Genomic DNA, 16618 nt, shown 5'->3' with positions numbered 1-16618 from the left:
TTCTGACTTCACAGGATGGAGGAGTTTTGATAAGAGGAAGTTCACCGCGTCCTCTCCTGAATTCATTTTAAAACCTGCGAGCGTCGCCCTCCGCTGGGCTCAGGACGGAACAATAAAGATGGAAGTGTTTGGGGGAGAGACGGCGGCGTGGGATCCCCTTCACGTCAAAGACATCCAGGAATCAAACGGTGGTTTGAAACGGAGCAGAGAGGCTGCAGGATCTGAAGGCAGGAAGGCAGTGGGTGGTAAACTCACTCATCTTAGATAATCTCTGCACAGCAAACAGCCAAGTGTGGAAAAACGCCTTCTGTGTCAGAAGATTATCCCACAGTACAGAGCTGCAGAGGACCAGGTGCTCACTGCTCTTCAGAATGAGGAGAATCGATGCCGCTGGAATCTGGGTCGGGGCCAGAAGACGAGTGTGTTTGCTGTTAAACCTGCAGGACGTTCTGCATCAGCTCCACATGTTCCACTGCAACGGCTCATTACTTACACATTCACACCATTCATTTCAACAAGCCCAGTCCCGCTGTTTAGTCTCACCAACAGATCATTTCCTCATGAGTCTTATAATCCAGTAAAACAAACACAACCGAGTGACATTCAAGGAAAAGTCTGGCTTAGTACGGCTAGACTAGGAATGACAAAACAACCAAAATGTGACACAAAATGAGCACAAAAATATATAAAACAACCAAAACCTCTGCAGAAAAATCATAAAAATCTATTCATGTCCAAAATGTGACACAAAATGACCACAAAAAGACTGAAAACGATCAAAACGTGACACAAAATGACCACAAAAATATAGAAAACGATCAAAACGTGACACAAAATGACCACAAAAATATAGAAAACGATCAAAATGTGACACAAAATGACCACAAAAATACAGAAAACAACCAAAACGTCTACACAAAACTCATAAAAATCTAGTAAAGTGTCCAAAGAGTGACACAAAATGAACACAAAAATATATAAAACAACCAAAACCTCTACACAAAAGTCATAAAAATCTATTAAAGTGTCCAAAGAGTGACACAAAATGACCACAAAAAGACTGAAAACGATCAAAACGTGACACAAAATGAACACAAAAATATACAAAACAGCCAAAACCTCTACAGAAAAATCATAAAAATCTCTTAAAACGACCAAAATGTGACACAAAATGAACACAAAAATATATAAAACACCCAAAACCTCTACACAAAAATCATAAAAATCTATTAAAATGACCAAAATGTGACACAAAATGAACACAAAAATATAGAAAACAGCCAAAACCTCTACAGAAAAATCATAAAAATCTATTAAAATGACCAAAATGTGACACAAAATGAACACAAAAATATACAAAACAGCCAAAACCTCTACAGAAAAATCATAAAAATCTATTAAAACGACCAAAATATGACAAAATAATGAAAATATGATGCAAAAACCAAGAAAATATATTAAGATGGAAAAAGCGTAGCTTGTTTTGTCATTTTGTCACATTCTAGTCATTTAATTTCACATCCTGGTCTTTTTGTGCCACATTTTGGTCATTCAGCTTTACATTTTTGTCACGTTTCCTCACATTGGTCGTTTGATGTCACAGTTTGGTTGTCCTGTGTCACATTGTAGTCATTTTTTGTCAGAGTTTGGTTGTTTTATGCCACATTTTGGTCGTTCAGCTTTACATTTTTGTCATGTTTCCTCACATCTTGGTCGTTTTGTGTCACATCTTGGTTGTTTTATGCCACATTTTGGTCGTTCAGCTTTACATTTTTGTCGTGTTTCCTCACATCTTGGTCGTTTTGTGTCACATCTTGGTTGTTTTGTGTCACATTTTTGGTTGTTTTGTGTCACATTCTGGTCATTTAATTTCACATCCTGGTCTTTTTGTGCCACATTTTGGTCGTTCAGCTTTACATTTTTGTCGTGTTTCCTCACATCTTGGTCATTTTGTCACATTCTGGTCATTTAAATTCATATTTTGGCTGTTCTGTGTCACATTTTGGTTGTTTTGTGTCACAGTTTGGTTTTTTGTGTCACTTTTTTGTTGTTCTGTGTCACACGCTGCTCATTTTGTTTCACATTTTATAAACCATTATAAACACATCTGGAGCTGCAACGTTAAACAGCTGATATCTTAGAAGTTCAAGGCTCCACTCTCAATCAGCTTTTCGAGACTTTTCTGAGTTTCATGGGTCCAAATAGATGAAATCGTGACGATAACGAGGTTTGTGAGGCTCAGAAATGATTCTTTCTTATCATTTTATTGACTGTGTGTTGGACTTGTGTGGATCGGAGCAGAAGTTGGACTGATGCCCTTCGCCTCGACAACAAACCTCCACACAGCCCGCCGATTGGTGTTTCTACGTCCCCCGTGTCTATCTCCCTTCATTTCCTGCTATCTTTCCACAATCAACTCCACAATAAAGGAGTTCTTTTCCCTCTCAGACGCTGCCCTTCCTTCCTGATGGAGGTTATTGGTGCCGTCTGAGGCCAGAACCACTGCAGGATTGGAGAGCGAAAAGAGAACAGACAGCTCCTCTGGACGCTCTCTGGAGTTTAAAACAAACGTCTACAGATGCATTTTATAGTCTTTTTTTATCTACAAAGATGCACTGATGAAAAATTACTCATCACAAAGATCACGCACAGATCTTTATGTGAGATAAAAAGAAAATAATAAAACTTGGGAATATCTCCAGAGTTCCAGGTCCTTGAAGTCCACAGAGCTGGGTCCAGATTTTTCACCGTTTAATGGACTTTTTCAGAACTTTATCAGTCCAGGAGATAGAAACATGACATTTAGGAGGAGAAACACCTGAGATCTGATAAAAATCATCCAGGTGAAAACCAGAATGACATTAAAAACTTCCAAAATGATTCAAAAATGATGCATAATTACATAAAATGAGTTCAGACTGTCATGAAATTTGTCCTAAATGATGAGAAAATGACTCCAAAGAAACAAAAATGATCCAGCATGCCGAGAAAAGATCCAAGTTAACATAAAACTTCCTTAAAATGACCAGAAAATTGTCCAAAATGAGTCAGAATTCACCCAAAATGACTCAATAATGATCCAAACTGACCGAACATTTACAGAACGGCATAAAATTAGTCCACGATGCTTCAAAAATAACAGAAAAACACTCAAAATTTGTGCAAGATGACTCAAAAATGATCCAAAACGAGAGGAAATTTGTTGAAAATGAATTGAAAAACGTCTTAAATTGCAATTTCTGGAGTCAACAGTTGTCACACCTGGATGGATTTAAACTGCTCTGGGGTCAGTTTTTACCACAACTCAGATGTGTTTTTTGATTTTAAAAAAATTGTCAAATTACATGAAACTTGGCCAAAATTACACACAAAAAATTATCAATATTTATCAAAAATGTCTGGAAAACTGTTCAAAAGAACAAAAAATGTCCAAAATTACATTAAGTTGTTCCAAAATTATTAGAATTGGTCCCAAAAAAGACAAAAACTTTCCAAAATGACTCAGTTTTTTACCAGAACTCAGATGTGTTTTTATTAAAAACTGGTCAAATTACATGAAACTTGGATAAAATCACACAAAAATCTTTTCAATATTTGTCAAAAATGTCTCAAAATCTGTTTAAAATGAGAAACGATGTCCAAAATTACACTAAATTGTCCCAAAATTATTAAAATTTGTCAAAAAATGACAAAAACCTTCCAAAATGACTCAATATTTCACCAAATGATTCCAAAAATGTTCTAAAGGACCGAAAATTTTGTCCAAAATGACTCAAAAATTGTCCAGAATTTATTGAATCTGGATTATCTTCAGACTGAGACACCAGGATGGATGTAGAACTGATCTGGGGTCAGTTTTTATCAGAACACAGATGTTTCTCCTCCTAAATGTCATGGTTCTATCTGCTGGACTGATGAAGTTCTGAAAAAGTCCATTAAAAAGTGATAAATCTGGATCCTCCTCTGTGGACTTCAAGGACCTGGAATGTTCTAAGTGAGACTAAACTTAAAGACTGGAAGCAGGAAAGGAGAACGTCCCCTGGAGAAAGTTATAGAGTAGACCTACCGACACCTGGAGAAAGTTCTGGAGTAGACCTACCGACAGCTGGAGAAAGTTCTGGAACTGACCTACCGACGACTGGAGAAAGTTCTAGAGTAGACTCTAGGTCTCTCCAGGTTCTTCTCTATGGACTTCAAGGACCTGGAACTCTGGAAATATTCCCAGTATGAAGGTAGAACTTGAGAACATCTGGTTCTTCATCTCCAGTAAACTTAATGATCAGATTTCACATGTTTTGTAGTAATTTTGGTTCTTGTTATGGTGATTTTGGTCCTTCTACTGGCATATTTGAACCTTTAAAGGTCGTTTTGGCTCTTTTTTGGAGGTGATTTTGTGTCATATTGTGGTAATTTTGACCATTGTCATGCTTATTTTGCATGCATTTTTGTGCCAAATTTAAGTTTTTGTTGCAATTTCCACTGTTTTGTTGTTATTTGTTTGTCTTGACGCCTGTCTGTTCTGAGAGGACTTCCTCTGTTCAGTTTGTTGTTTTTGAATAACTTTGAGTTGGCTGTGGAATAAAGCTCTGACTGTGGCCCTCTACAGTGTGATCAGCGGTACCGGCTGCTATAACAACCAAACAGAACAGCCTCGGGGCAGAGACACTGCTTTCTGTTGGTACAACCACTGCAGAGCAACAGCGAGGCATCCCGATGATCTCGGCGTTGTTCCCCTGACCTCAGAGATAACCTCAACCCACTGCTAAGCCTCTGGCGATGCAAACAATGCACACGCTCAAGAATGATCAAAATATAACACAAAGTTAACACAAAAAGACATACGTCTGCGGGCTAACCGCCGTACATCTGCTGTACGTCTGCGGGCTAACCGCCGTATACCTGCTGTGTGTCTACGGGCTAACTGCCGTACACCTGCTGTACGTCTGTGGGCTAACCGCCGTATACCTGCTGTGTGTCTACGGGCTAACTGCCGTACACCTGCTGTACGTCTGTGGGCTAACCGCCGTATACCTGCTGTACGTCTGCGGGCTAACCGCCGTACACCTGCTGTACGTCTGCGGGCTAACTGCCGTACACCTGCTGTACGTCTGTGGGCTAACCGCCGTATACCTGCTGTACGTCTGCGGGCTAACCGCCGTACATCTGCGGTACGTCTGCGGGCTAACCGCCGTACATCTGCGGGCTAACCGCCATATATCTGCTGTACGTCTGCAGGCTAACCGCCGTACACCTGCTGTACGTCTGCGGGCTAACCGCCGTATATCTGCTGTACGTCTGCAGGCTAACCGCCGTACACCTGCTGTACGTCTGCGGGCTAACTGCCGTACATCTGCGGGCTAACCGCCGTATATCTGCTGTACATCTGCAGGCTAACCGAAATATATCTGCTGTACGTCTGCAGGCTAACCGCCGTACACCTGCTGTACGTCTGCGGGCTAACCGCCGTACATCTGCAGGCTAACCGCCGTACACCTGCTGTACGTCTGCGGGCTAACCGCCATATATCTGCTGTACGTCTGCGGGCTAACTGCCGTACACCTGCTGTACGTCTGCGGGCAAACCGCCGTACATCTGCAGGCTAACCGCCATATATCTGCTGTACGTCTGCAGGCTAACCGCCGTATACCTGCTGTACGTCTGTGGGCTAACCGCCGTACACCTGCTGTACGTCTGCAGGCTAACCGCCGTACATCTGCTGTACGTCTGCGGGCTAACCGCCGTACATCTGCGGGCTAACCGAAATATATCTGCTGTACGTCTGCAGGCTAACCGCCGTACACCTGCTGTACGTCTGCGGGCTAACCGCCGTACATCTGCGGGCTAACCGAAATATATCTGCTGTACGTCTGCAGGCTAACCGCCGTACACCTGCTGTACGTCTGCGGGCTAACCGCCGTACATCTGCGGGCTAACCACCGTATACCTGCTGTACGTCTGCAGGCTAACCGCCGTACATCTGCTGTACGTCTGCAGGGTAACCGGTGTATATCTGCTGTACGTCTGCAGGGTAACCGCCGTACATCTGCTGTACGTCTGCAGGCTAACCGCCGTACATCTGCTGTACGTCTGCAGGCTAACCGCCGTATACCTGCTGTACGTCTGCAGGGTAACCGGTGTATATCTGCTGTACGTCTGCAGGGTAACCGCCGTACATCTGCTGTACGTCTGCAGGCTAACCGCCGTACATCTGCTGTACATCTGCAGGGTAACCGGTGTATATCTGCTGTACGTCTGCAGGCTAACCGCCGTACATCTGCTGTACGTCTGCAGGCTAACCGCCGTACATCTGCTGTACGTCTGCAGGCTAACCGCCGTATATCTGCTGTGTGTCTGCAGGGTAACCGGTGTATATCTGCTGTACGTCTGCAGGCTAACCGCCGTACATCTGCTGTACGTCTGCGGGCTAACCGCCGTATATCTGCTGTACGTCTGCGGGCTAACCGCCGTATATCTGCTGTACGTCTGCGGGCTAACCGCCGTATATCTGCTGTGTGTCTGCAGGGCTGAGGAATCAGTGGAAACCAGTGTGACAGATTGAGGAAACGGTGATCAGAAGCGACAGACTCATCCGCTGGTAAATGTCGTGTTCTGACAGGCCGCCGACGTTCCGCCAGATCTGCCCTGTGACGGGCGTGCAGGAAGACGAGTATCACAACAAATCAATCAGCCGCCGTCACTCCAGAGCAGAATAAACCAAAGCGAGTATCAGGAAGTGGAGTCCACAGAGCAGCTCCCACCAGCCGGAGGGGATTGGAGAGCAAACACTGCTGCTGACTGACACTCACAAACCAGTCCTCTGAAGTCTTTGACAATGTCGTGGAAATGAAAGCCTCGTCTGCTGCTGTCTGCCTCTAATTTACACCAGGAGACACTAAAGTGCAGTCACAAGAACTTATACACGAATGTTCAAAATTTTGGAGTCACTTGGGGTTAGAAATGTGTTTTTTTAAAATAAAGTGATCCAAAATGACCAAAATCTGAAACAAAACAACCAAAATGTGACACGAGAAAAGCCGTCAGACAGCTCAGTCCTTCAAGGCTGCTCAGTCGTATCTTTTCTGAGGGCTGAAATCTTGAAAAAAATTTGTGGAAGAAATCACGTCACCATTTAATATAGATGTACCAACAAACAAAATGACCTTCCTGTGAGCACAAGTGTGCAGATAGACACATATTCTGGAAAAAAAACTGAAGCTGGTATTAGATTTTTGTTAATTTATTGAAAATGTGGACACAAAACCAGATTTATTCTAAATATTATTTTTTGTATGTGAACTCATGAACTATAAAAAAAAAAAAAAAAAAGGTTTTAAATAACCTGAATAAGAGCTGAGTTTTAAACATCCTGACATCCACCTCATAGTTCAGCTGAAGAAGTTTCTCCTGGATGTAAACTGTTCTCAGACCAGCGCCTGTTTTACTGTTGCTTTGGTTCTTATGTCTGGATTCAACGCAGCGACAACACCGACCGGATCACTGAGAAGAAGTTAAAAACTCTTCTTTTGTCATTTTATGTCTCTTTTTTATTTACATTTTGAGTCTCATTTTTACATTTTCTATCTCATTTTCTTGTCTCATTTTTTTACACTTTGTCTCATTTTTCCCATTTTGTGTCTTGTTTTTGTCATTTGATGTCTAATTTTTTTACATTGTGTCCCATTTTGTTATTTTTGTCTCATTTTCTCATTTTATGTGTCATCGTTGACATTTTTCTAATTTTTTCTCATTTTATGTTTCATTGTCCCTTTTTTTACATTTTGTCTTATTGTTGTCTTATTTTTCTCATTTTATGTCTCATTTTTTGTCTCATTTTTGTTCCATTGTACTCTTATCTATTTTTTCCTCGTGTCTCAGTTTTGTCATTTTATGTCTCATTTTCTCATTTTGTCTCATTTTTTACATTGTCTCATTTTTTACATTTTGTGTCTTGTTTTTCTCATTTTGTCTCATTTTTTCCATTTTAATCTTGTTTTTGTCATTTTGTGTCTCATTTTTTATCATTTTATGTCTCTTTTTTACATTTTGTTTCTCATTTTTTGCATTTCACATCTCACTTTTGCTGTTCTGTGTCTCATTTTTGTTGTTCTAATTTCCATTTGTGTAATTTCGTGTCCTGTGTTAGTCACTTTGAGTCATTATTGTATCTTTTATTGCTCCTGCTCATCTGATCAGTGGATTACTGTGAAACCTTCCAGATGCAGTACAGCTCCATAGTACTACACAGTATGAAGTACTACAGTAGTACAAAGTACCTGAGCCTGTGTACTCTGAACAGTGTCTGCAGCAAAACTGTTTTCTGCTGGAAGTCTTCCAGGAAGCTGAGCAGCAGCACTTCAATCAGAGGAGGAATCTAAAATTAGATGTGATGTTCTGCTGCCTCTGGAAGGATTTTACTGAAGCTCAGAGAGGATGGAGGAGAAACCAGAATCCTGTTTTTACTGAAGCTCAGAGAGGATGGAGGAGAAACCAGAATCCTGGTTTTACAGAAGCTCAGAGAGGATGGAGGAGAAACCAGAATTCTGTTTTTACTGAAGCTCGGAGAGGATGGAGGAGAAACCAGAATCCTGGTTTTACTGAAGCTCGGAGAGGATGGAGGAGAAACCAGAATCCTGGTTTTACAGAAGCTCAGAGAGGATGGAGGAGAAACCAGAATTCTGTTTTTACTGAAGCTCAGAGAGGATGGAGGAGAAACCAGAATTCTGTTTTTACTGAAGCTCAGAGAGGATGGAGGAGAAACCAGAATCCTGGTTTTACAGAAGCTCAGAGAGGATGGAGGAGAAACCAGAATCCTGGTTTTACAGAAGCTCAGAGAGGATGGAGGAGAAACCAGAATCCTGGTTTTACTGAAGCTCAGAGAGGATGGAGGAGAAACCAGAATTCTGTTTTTACTGAAGCTCAGAGAGGATGGAGGAGAAACCAGAATCCTGGTTTTACTGAAGCTCGGAGAGGATGGAGGAGAAACCAGAATCCTGGTTTTACAGAAGCTCAGAGAGGATGGAGGAGAAACCAGAATCCTGGTTTTACAGAAGCTCAGAGAGGATGGAGGAGAAACCAGAATCCTGGTTTTACAGAAGCTCAGAGAGGATGGAGGAGAAACCAGAATCCTGGTTTTACAGAAGCTCAGAGAGGATGGAGGAGAAACCAGAATCCTGGTTTTACTGAGGCTCAGAGAGGATGGAGGAGAAACCAGAATCCTGGTTTTACTGAAGCTCAGAGAGGATGGAGGAGAAACCAGAATCCTGGAGCTGATGAGATCCAAACCTCACAGCTGACTCCTCCGGCTTCACTGATTCATATTTTAGGAAGTCAGACATTTATTTACATCACATTTAGTCTCTGTTGGTTTGGGTTCAATCTTGAGTCTTTTGTTTATGTTCTATGTCTCATTTTTTTTTCTTTTTCTGCCTAATTTTTCCTCATTTTTTTGTCTCATTTGTGTCGTTTTGTGCCAATTTTTGGCATTTTATGTTGTTCTGTGTCATGCTTTTGTCCTTTTGTGTGTCATTTTGGACATTCTGCGTGTTCTTTTTGTCGTTTTTGTCAGCTTTTGTTATTCTGTCTCTCTTGGAACTGCTGAGAAAACTCCCCACACCATGATGCTGCCACCACCGTGCCATATTGTCCACTTTTTGAGGATTTTGTTATTTTGTGTCCCATTTTTGTAGTTTTGCTTCTCTTTTGGTGCTGTTTTGTGTCACTTTTTTCTCATTTTGTCTTTTTTGTTACTTTGACATTTTGTTTCGTTTTATGCTTTTGTCATTTTTGTCTAATTTCTGGGACTTTATGTCTTGTTTTGGCCATTTTTGGCATTTTGTGTGTCTTTTGTGTTGTTTTTTGTTATTCTGTGTCTCCTGAAACTGTTTGTTTGACATACTTGAAATGATGTTCACTTTTTCTGGATTTTTGTCGTTTTGTGTCTCATTTTTGGTTTTTTTGTGTTGTTTTGTGTCCCTCTTTTCACACTTTGTGTCATTTTTAACTTTGTGTCTTTTTGTCTTGTTTTGTCCTTTTTGTCATTTTGTATCTTTTTTGTCTTGTTTTGTCCTTTTTGTCTTGTTTTGTCTTTTTGTATCTTTTTTGTCTTGTTTTGTCCTTTTTGTCATTTTGTATCTTTTTTGTCTTGTTTTGTCCTTTTTGTCTTGTTTTGTCTTTTTGTATCTTTTTGTCTTGTTTTGTGTCTATTTTGTCTTGTTTTGTCCTTTTTGTCTCGTTTTGTGTCACTTTTTGCTGTCCCGTGTCTCCTGGAACTGTTTGATTGCCATATTTCAGCAGATTTTGTCGACTTTCTCTGGGTTTTCTGGGAGGAGTGAAGTTAATTCGGAGGTGAAATCCTGTGGAACGGAGTTTAATAACCTGCAGGAGGAGCTTCAACACAATCCTCCGGCTTTAACGTGAACAAAGCGACACACCTGACAAAGCAGAGCACATCAGAACGACACTCACCTGTCGGCCACCTGAACATATTTAACATCCAGAGGAACAGAGTCAGTCTGGATTTAATGTCTGAACGTCCGCCTGGATCAGAGTTTCATCCTCTAAACTGATTTATTCTGCTTCATCCTCAGGCAGCAGATTCACGTCTCATTCTCAACATTTTATCACAGCTGTTATCATTTTGTGTCTCATTTCAGACGTTTTGTCTGGTTTTAAGATTGCTTCTGTTTGCATCAGTTTTTGTTGTTTTATGTCTCGTTTTCGTCATTGTGCATCTTGATTTTGCTGTTTTATGTCTCATTTGTTTTTTTTTGTCTCATTTTCGTTGTTTTTGTCTCATTTTTGTCGTTTTTTCTCATCGTTGTCATTTTATGTCTGTTTTTTGAGATTCCCTCTCCGTTTGGTGTTGTCTGATGACGCTGCAGACACACAACTCGTCCTGTGACGCACACACTCGGCCTCAGAAGTCCTGCTTCAGTCGTCTGTCAGTTCGGATCAAGTCGCATTGACTCACAAAAGAGACGACTAAAAATACGACTTGGCAGGACAAACAAAGCAGATCAAACATGTGAGTCATTTATTAGATCAGAACTACTGCAGCCTTGCACGTAGAGCCGTGCACGTAGCAGCAGCCACCAGCTGATGTGTTGAAACGAGCAAGCTGTGACCTGAATGTGTAACACCAGAGGGAACCTGATCACCGGTGGAGCCCTGGGGTCCAGTTTCAGAAGAATCCACCAAACAGACGAGTTAAAGAGAAAAGATAAAAGACCCTAAGAAGACTAAGACGTTAAACGGATAAAGACTCTAACCCTAAGACGTTGAACGGATAAAGACTCTAACCCTAAGACATTAAACAGATAAAGACTCTAACCCTAAGACGTTAAACGGATAAAGACTCTAACCCTAAGACATTAAACAGATAAAGACTCTAACCCTAAGACGCTGAACGGATAAAGACTCTAACCCTAAGACGTTAAACGGATAAAGACTCTAACCCTAAGACGCTGAACGGATAAAGACTCTAACCCTAAGACGTTAAACGGATAAAGACTCTAACCCTAAGACGCTGAACGGATAAAGGCTCTAACCCTAAGACATTAAACAGATAAAGACTCTAACCCTAAGACGCTGAACGGATAAAGACTCTAACCCTAAGACATTAAACAGATAAAGACTCTAACCCTAAGACGCTGAACGGATAAAGACTCTAACCCTAAGACGCTGAACGGATAAAGACTCTAACCCTAAGACGCTGAACGGATAAAGACTCTAACCCTAAGACGTTAAACGGATAAAGACTCTAACCCTAAGACGCTGAACGGATAAAGACTCTAACCCTAAGACGCTGAACGGATAAAGACTCTAACCCTAAGACATTAAACAGATAAAGACTCTAACCCTAAGACGCTGAACGGATAAAGACTCTAACCCAAAGACGCTGAACGGATAAAGACTCTAACCCTAAGACGTTAAACGGATAAAGACTCTAACCCTAAGACGCTGAACGGATAAAGACTCTAACCCTAAGACATTAAACAGATAAAGACTAACTGTAAGACGTTGAACAGATAAAGACTCTAACCCTAAGACGTTGAACAGATAAAGATCCTAAAATCCTAAAATGACTCTAAGACGTTAAACAGATAAAGACTAACTCTAAGATGTTGAACATATAAAAACTCTAACCCTAAGACGTTGAACAGATAAAGACTCTAACCCTAAGATGTTAAACAGACAGACTCTAAAATGACTCTAAGACGTTAAACAGATAAAGTCTCTAAAATGACTCTAAGACGTTAAACAGAGAAGACGTTAGAATCAGGACATCAGAAATGTGTTCTTCCTCTGAAGCTGTTTCCTGTCATCTCAGATGAAGATTAGATGAAACAAACTGAAATCTTGTTGTCTTTAAGCCTTAAATGGGATTTATTTCTTTAATCAAAAAATATAAACTAAAAAACACGTTTCAGATAAAGTACCTTCAAAAACAATGAAAAGCTGTCTGCTTAATTTTTGTCATTTTGCAACAGATTTGAGTCGTTTTGTGTCTCATTTTTGTGGTTTTTACATCTCGTTTTTGTCATTTGTGTCTTTTATCATTTTTTCCATTTTGTGTCACATTTTTGTAATTTTGCATTTCGTTGTCATTTTGTGTCTCGTTTGTTGTTGTTTTGCATCAAATTTGTCCATTTTCTGTCTCATTTTTGTCGTTTGTGTCTCATTTTGCTTGTTTTGTGTCTAATTTTTGTCATTTTGTGTCTAATTTTTGTCGTTTCATGTCTTGTTTTTGTCGTTTTGTGTCTTGTTTTCATCAATTTATTTCATGTTTTCTGAAGAGTTTGAGCTTCTTCTTCTTCATCCATGTTGAAAATCTGAAACTGCAGCTTTAATTAGGGACCTCTGGTCGTAAACAGAACCAGTTTTGACCAGATCCTGGTCTGGTTTCTCGATTTAGGTTGAACTCTGGCAGCTATAAATGTTCTGATGATGAAAACACAACCAGAGTTAAAGTGTGACGACAACCGTCAACGGGTTTGATGCTCAGTTTGGACTTCAGCCATCAGTAAGAAGAACTCAGCAGAATAAAGGAACTGATCAGAAACCAATCAGGAACCAACAATAACCAATAATGAGCCAACACGAGAGCTTCTAGAGACTTTAAAAGCTTCTTTTTTTATCATGTAAATGTTAATTTGAGCCATTAAACAGCAGATAGAAACTCACATCTTCTAAACTTTGGTTCTGACAGTTCCAGCAGTTTGAAGGGATTTAATTTAAGGAAATTCTTCATATTTCACAAAGCAGCTAAAAACGTCTCTATTCCAGAATCAGTCAGAACAACCTCTGAGCTGCTGCAGGATGAGAACTTCCAGCTTCACAGAAGATTTGATTTCAGGAACAAGGAGCAACATTCCTGAGGTGAATTCTGACTCACTTCTAACCTTCCTGTGTCTAAAAGTTCCACCAGAACAATCCTGTTTTCCTCCAAACAGGAAGTTTTACCGGAGATTTTAGATCGTGCAGGAAGACAAATCTGCTTCGTTCTCATAGGAAATTCCACCAAAGTTCCACCAGAACCCCTGGTTTTCATCTATGTGGCATCACCTCTACATCCTGGGATAAGCTCCGCCCACCATAGCTGTGATTGGTTTAAAGAAACTCCAACAGGTGGAGCTTCTTCCTATACAGAAGAACGATGATCTGGGAGATTTATTTCCATTTTATTTCGGTGGAAGATGTTTTCAACAGAAAAAAGTGTGAAAAACTAAAAGTCGATAAAGATTCTGTAAGAAAAATACTAAAAGTCTGTAAAAATAACAACAGAAGGCAACAATCGGACATTGCAAAGCTAAATAACGGCATAAAAGTCCAAAGTTTAGCAGCACAGAAGCATAAATCCAGAACAAAGCGTGAAACTTTTCACTGATTCAGGCGATAAAAGTGGAAGAAACCCATCAGAATCCACAAATCAGACTCTGTACTATCACATATTTCTCATGAAAGCATTGACTGGATGTAAACTGGAGTTTGATAAAGTGCAAAAATGAAGTTTAAGTTTAACTACGAGTTTAACTAAGTTGACTTTAAGTTTAGCTTCACACCAGTTAGCTTCAGCTGGATTAATGCTGACACCAACGTCTCCCAAACTGGACTAACTGGTTTCCACTGGAGGGAATTCCTTTCATTTGGTCCAAAAATTCTGGTTTCAGTTTAATTTAAAACCTGCTGGACCTCATCAGAGGTCATCGACCCACCAGAACATTAATTACCCTGATCGTTAGACTCATGTTTGGTCATTTTGTGTCTCATTTTTGTTTTATTTTGTCGCTTTGTAACATTGTTATCAAATTTTGTCTGTTTTCTTTTGTTTCGTTTGTCTCATTTTTTGTCATTTTGTTTTACTCTGCTCGTTGTTTTGTTTATATTTTTTCTTGTTTTGTGTGTGTTTTTGTCTGGCTTGTGTCGTTTGTCTATTTTTTGGTTGTTTTGTTGCTTTTTCTATCATTGTTGTCTTATTTTTGTCTGTTTTTTCCATTTTGTAACTTTTTCACCCAATTTTTGTCTCTTTTTTGTTCTGTTTTGTTTCATGTGTCTGATTTTTGTCATATTTTGTCCTGTTGTTGGGTCATGATGAGCATTAAATAAATTCAATAAATCCCCTCCTGTTGCTCCATCAGTTTAATCATCATCACCTGTTACCTGGATCAGTTAAAGGTTCCAGGTTTTACTGCCGTTGTCTCATAAAAATCACAAGAATATCCAACAGAAAAGCAGCAAAAAGTGGCTTTAGAGCAGCAGGAAGGAGAGTTTTTCGGTACTTTAGCTCCATAAATGAGGTGAGATGAGGTGTTTGTGAACATCAGTGGTGAATCCTGCAGCTGGACCTCCTCCTACCTTTAATGTGCTCGTTCACGACGCTCTCCAGCCTCTCCAGCCTCTCAATAATCCTCAGCGTCTCTCCTTTCCCGTCCTCCTCCAACTTTCGGTCCTCCCCGCCGCCGCCTCCGCCGCTCTCGGTAACTTTCCCCCCGGTGTTGGCCACGTAGTTGGTGATCCATCCGACGTACAGGAGACACACGATGTTGGTCATCCCGCTCAGGATCACGCAGGTGGACACCAAAGTTTTAGTTCTCCGTGTGCACAGCATCGCCACATCCCTCCACGGAAGCCCGGACCGGATCCCGACGCGCCGCAGCAGGTGCGCCGAGGAGCAGGACGCGGAGCCGCGGATCAGTCCGCCGCCACGCGCTCCGGTGCCGGTTCGGGCATCGCTCGGTGCTCCGGTGGCTGCAGGGGAAAGATTCCGCTGATGGGCCCGCCGAGTCCCGCTGAGCTGCCCGACGGATCACGCTGCGCTCCGCCGCTGAGAGTCTGAGAGCCGCAGCGCTGCTCCCCGCAGCCCGGAGCCTCCAGCGGCCCAATGGAAGGACAGGAGGCGGGACCAGAGGACGAGGGGGCGGGACTACCTCCACAGCTGATGATGGATGGATTACAGATGGATGGATGGGTGGATGGATGATGGATGGATTATAGATGGATGAATGATGGATGGATTATGGATGGATGAATGATGGATGGATTACTGATGGATGGATGGATGGATTATAGATGGATGAATGATGGATGGATGGATGGATGGATGGATGGATTATAGATGGATGGATGGATGGATGGATGGATTATAGATGGATGGATAGATGATCAACTTCCAGTTAAAGCCTCATTTATTCTAAAACACTATTTTAATAAATACATTTTAAAACAACAAAATATAACGTTTACTCGTTCATGTTGGTGATAAAATTCTTTCTGCTGTTTCACAGTGAACTCTAAACTCTTTCAAAATAAAACTGACGGACAGGAAAACCACTTTACCACTCCTTTACTCTCGTTTTAAATCATGCCATCTTTATGATGCTGCCACATGCCTGTTAGGACAAACACTACATCTTCTAGAATGTCCTGTTGTCTTTTAGCTTTGCCTGTTGAACTTTTTGGTCTCTTTGCAGTAATTTTTGACATGTTTTTAGCTGTTTTGGTAAAGTTTTGAGTCATGTTTGGCTGATGAAGAGTCATTTTACACAGATTCTTTGGTGTTTTTGATACATTTCCTGCTGACTTTCTGTTTCCACCCTCCAAACCTCCACAATCATCTGATCCTTTGGACTCTGCTTGCAGTAAATATGCACCAATTTGAGACATTGAGCTTTTTAGACAACTGTGGAAAAATATTGCATCATTTTGGGTGGATTTTGTTATTTTCAGACAATTTTTGAGTCAACTGACTATTTCAATCACATTTTGGACAAATATTTTGTCGTTTTTGAGCCAGTTTTGATTTGTTTTGGAGAATTTTAACTCATGTTGGACAGTTTCGGAGTTACTTTAGACAAACACCACGTCTTCCAGGACGTCTTTAAGCTGCTTGTCTGTGGAGTTTCCATTAGCACAATCCAACTCCTGAGCAGATCAATTATAAATATACAGAAAAAAAAACTTGCGTCACAATAAAATAATTTAAACCCTCATTTAAAGCTTCTGCTCCTGTTTACTCGTCTGACTCCACTGAGAATAAACGAGTATTTGCTGCTCATCAGCCTGAAGGTGGAACATTTAACTCTGATCGTCTCAGATCGACTTAAAACATTCATGTGGAACA

The 16618-nt window shown here is 40.9% G+C and overlaps 1 protein-coding gene across 2 annotated transcripts in view; it reads right to left on the bottom strand.

The window, feature by feature from the left end:
* LOC110966478 (polypeptide N-acetylgalactosaminyltransferase 18-like) overlaps positions 1 to 15565 on the bottom strand; it is a 115306-nt gene extending 99741 nt beyond the window's left edge. Inside the window, exon 1 of one of the 2 annotated variants that reach the window (XM_051952602.1) lies at positions 14854 to 15565. In XM_051952602.1, the coding sequence (XP_051808562.1) occupies positions 14854 to 15106 (253 nt within the window). In that variant the 5' untranslated portion in view covers positions 15107 to 15565. The remainder of the gene's footprint in view (positions 1 to 14853) is intronic. The other variant, XM_051952603.1, reaches the window with a different exon arrangement.
* Between the last annotated feature and the right edge of the window lie 1053 nt (positions 15566 to 16618).

The sequence above is a fragment of the Acanthochromis polyacanthus genome, chromosome 8 (genome assembly GCF_021347895.1).
Source record: "Acanthochromis polyacanthus isolate Apoly-LR-REF ecotype Palm Island chromosome 8, KAUST_Apoly_ChrSc, whole genome shotgun sequence".
Lineage (NCBI taxonomy): Eukaryota > Metazoa > Chordata > Actinopteri > Pomacentridae > Acanthochromis > Acanthochromis polyacanthus.
The sequence above is the reverse complement of the archived record's forward strand: the minus strand, read 5'-3'. Positions and strand labels throughout refer to the sequence as shown.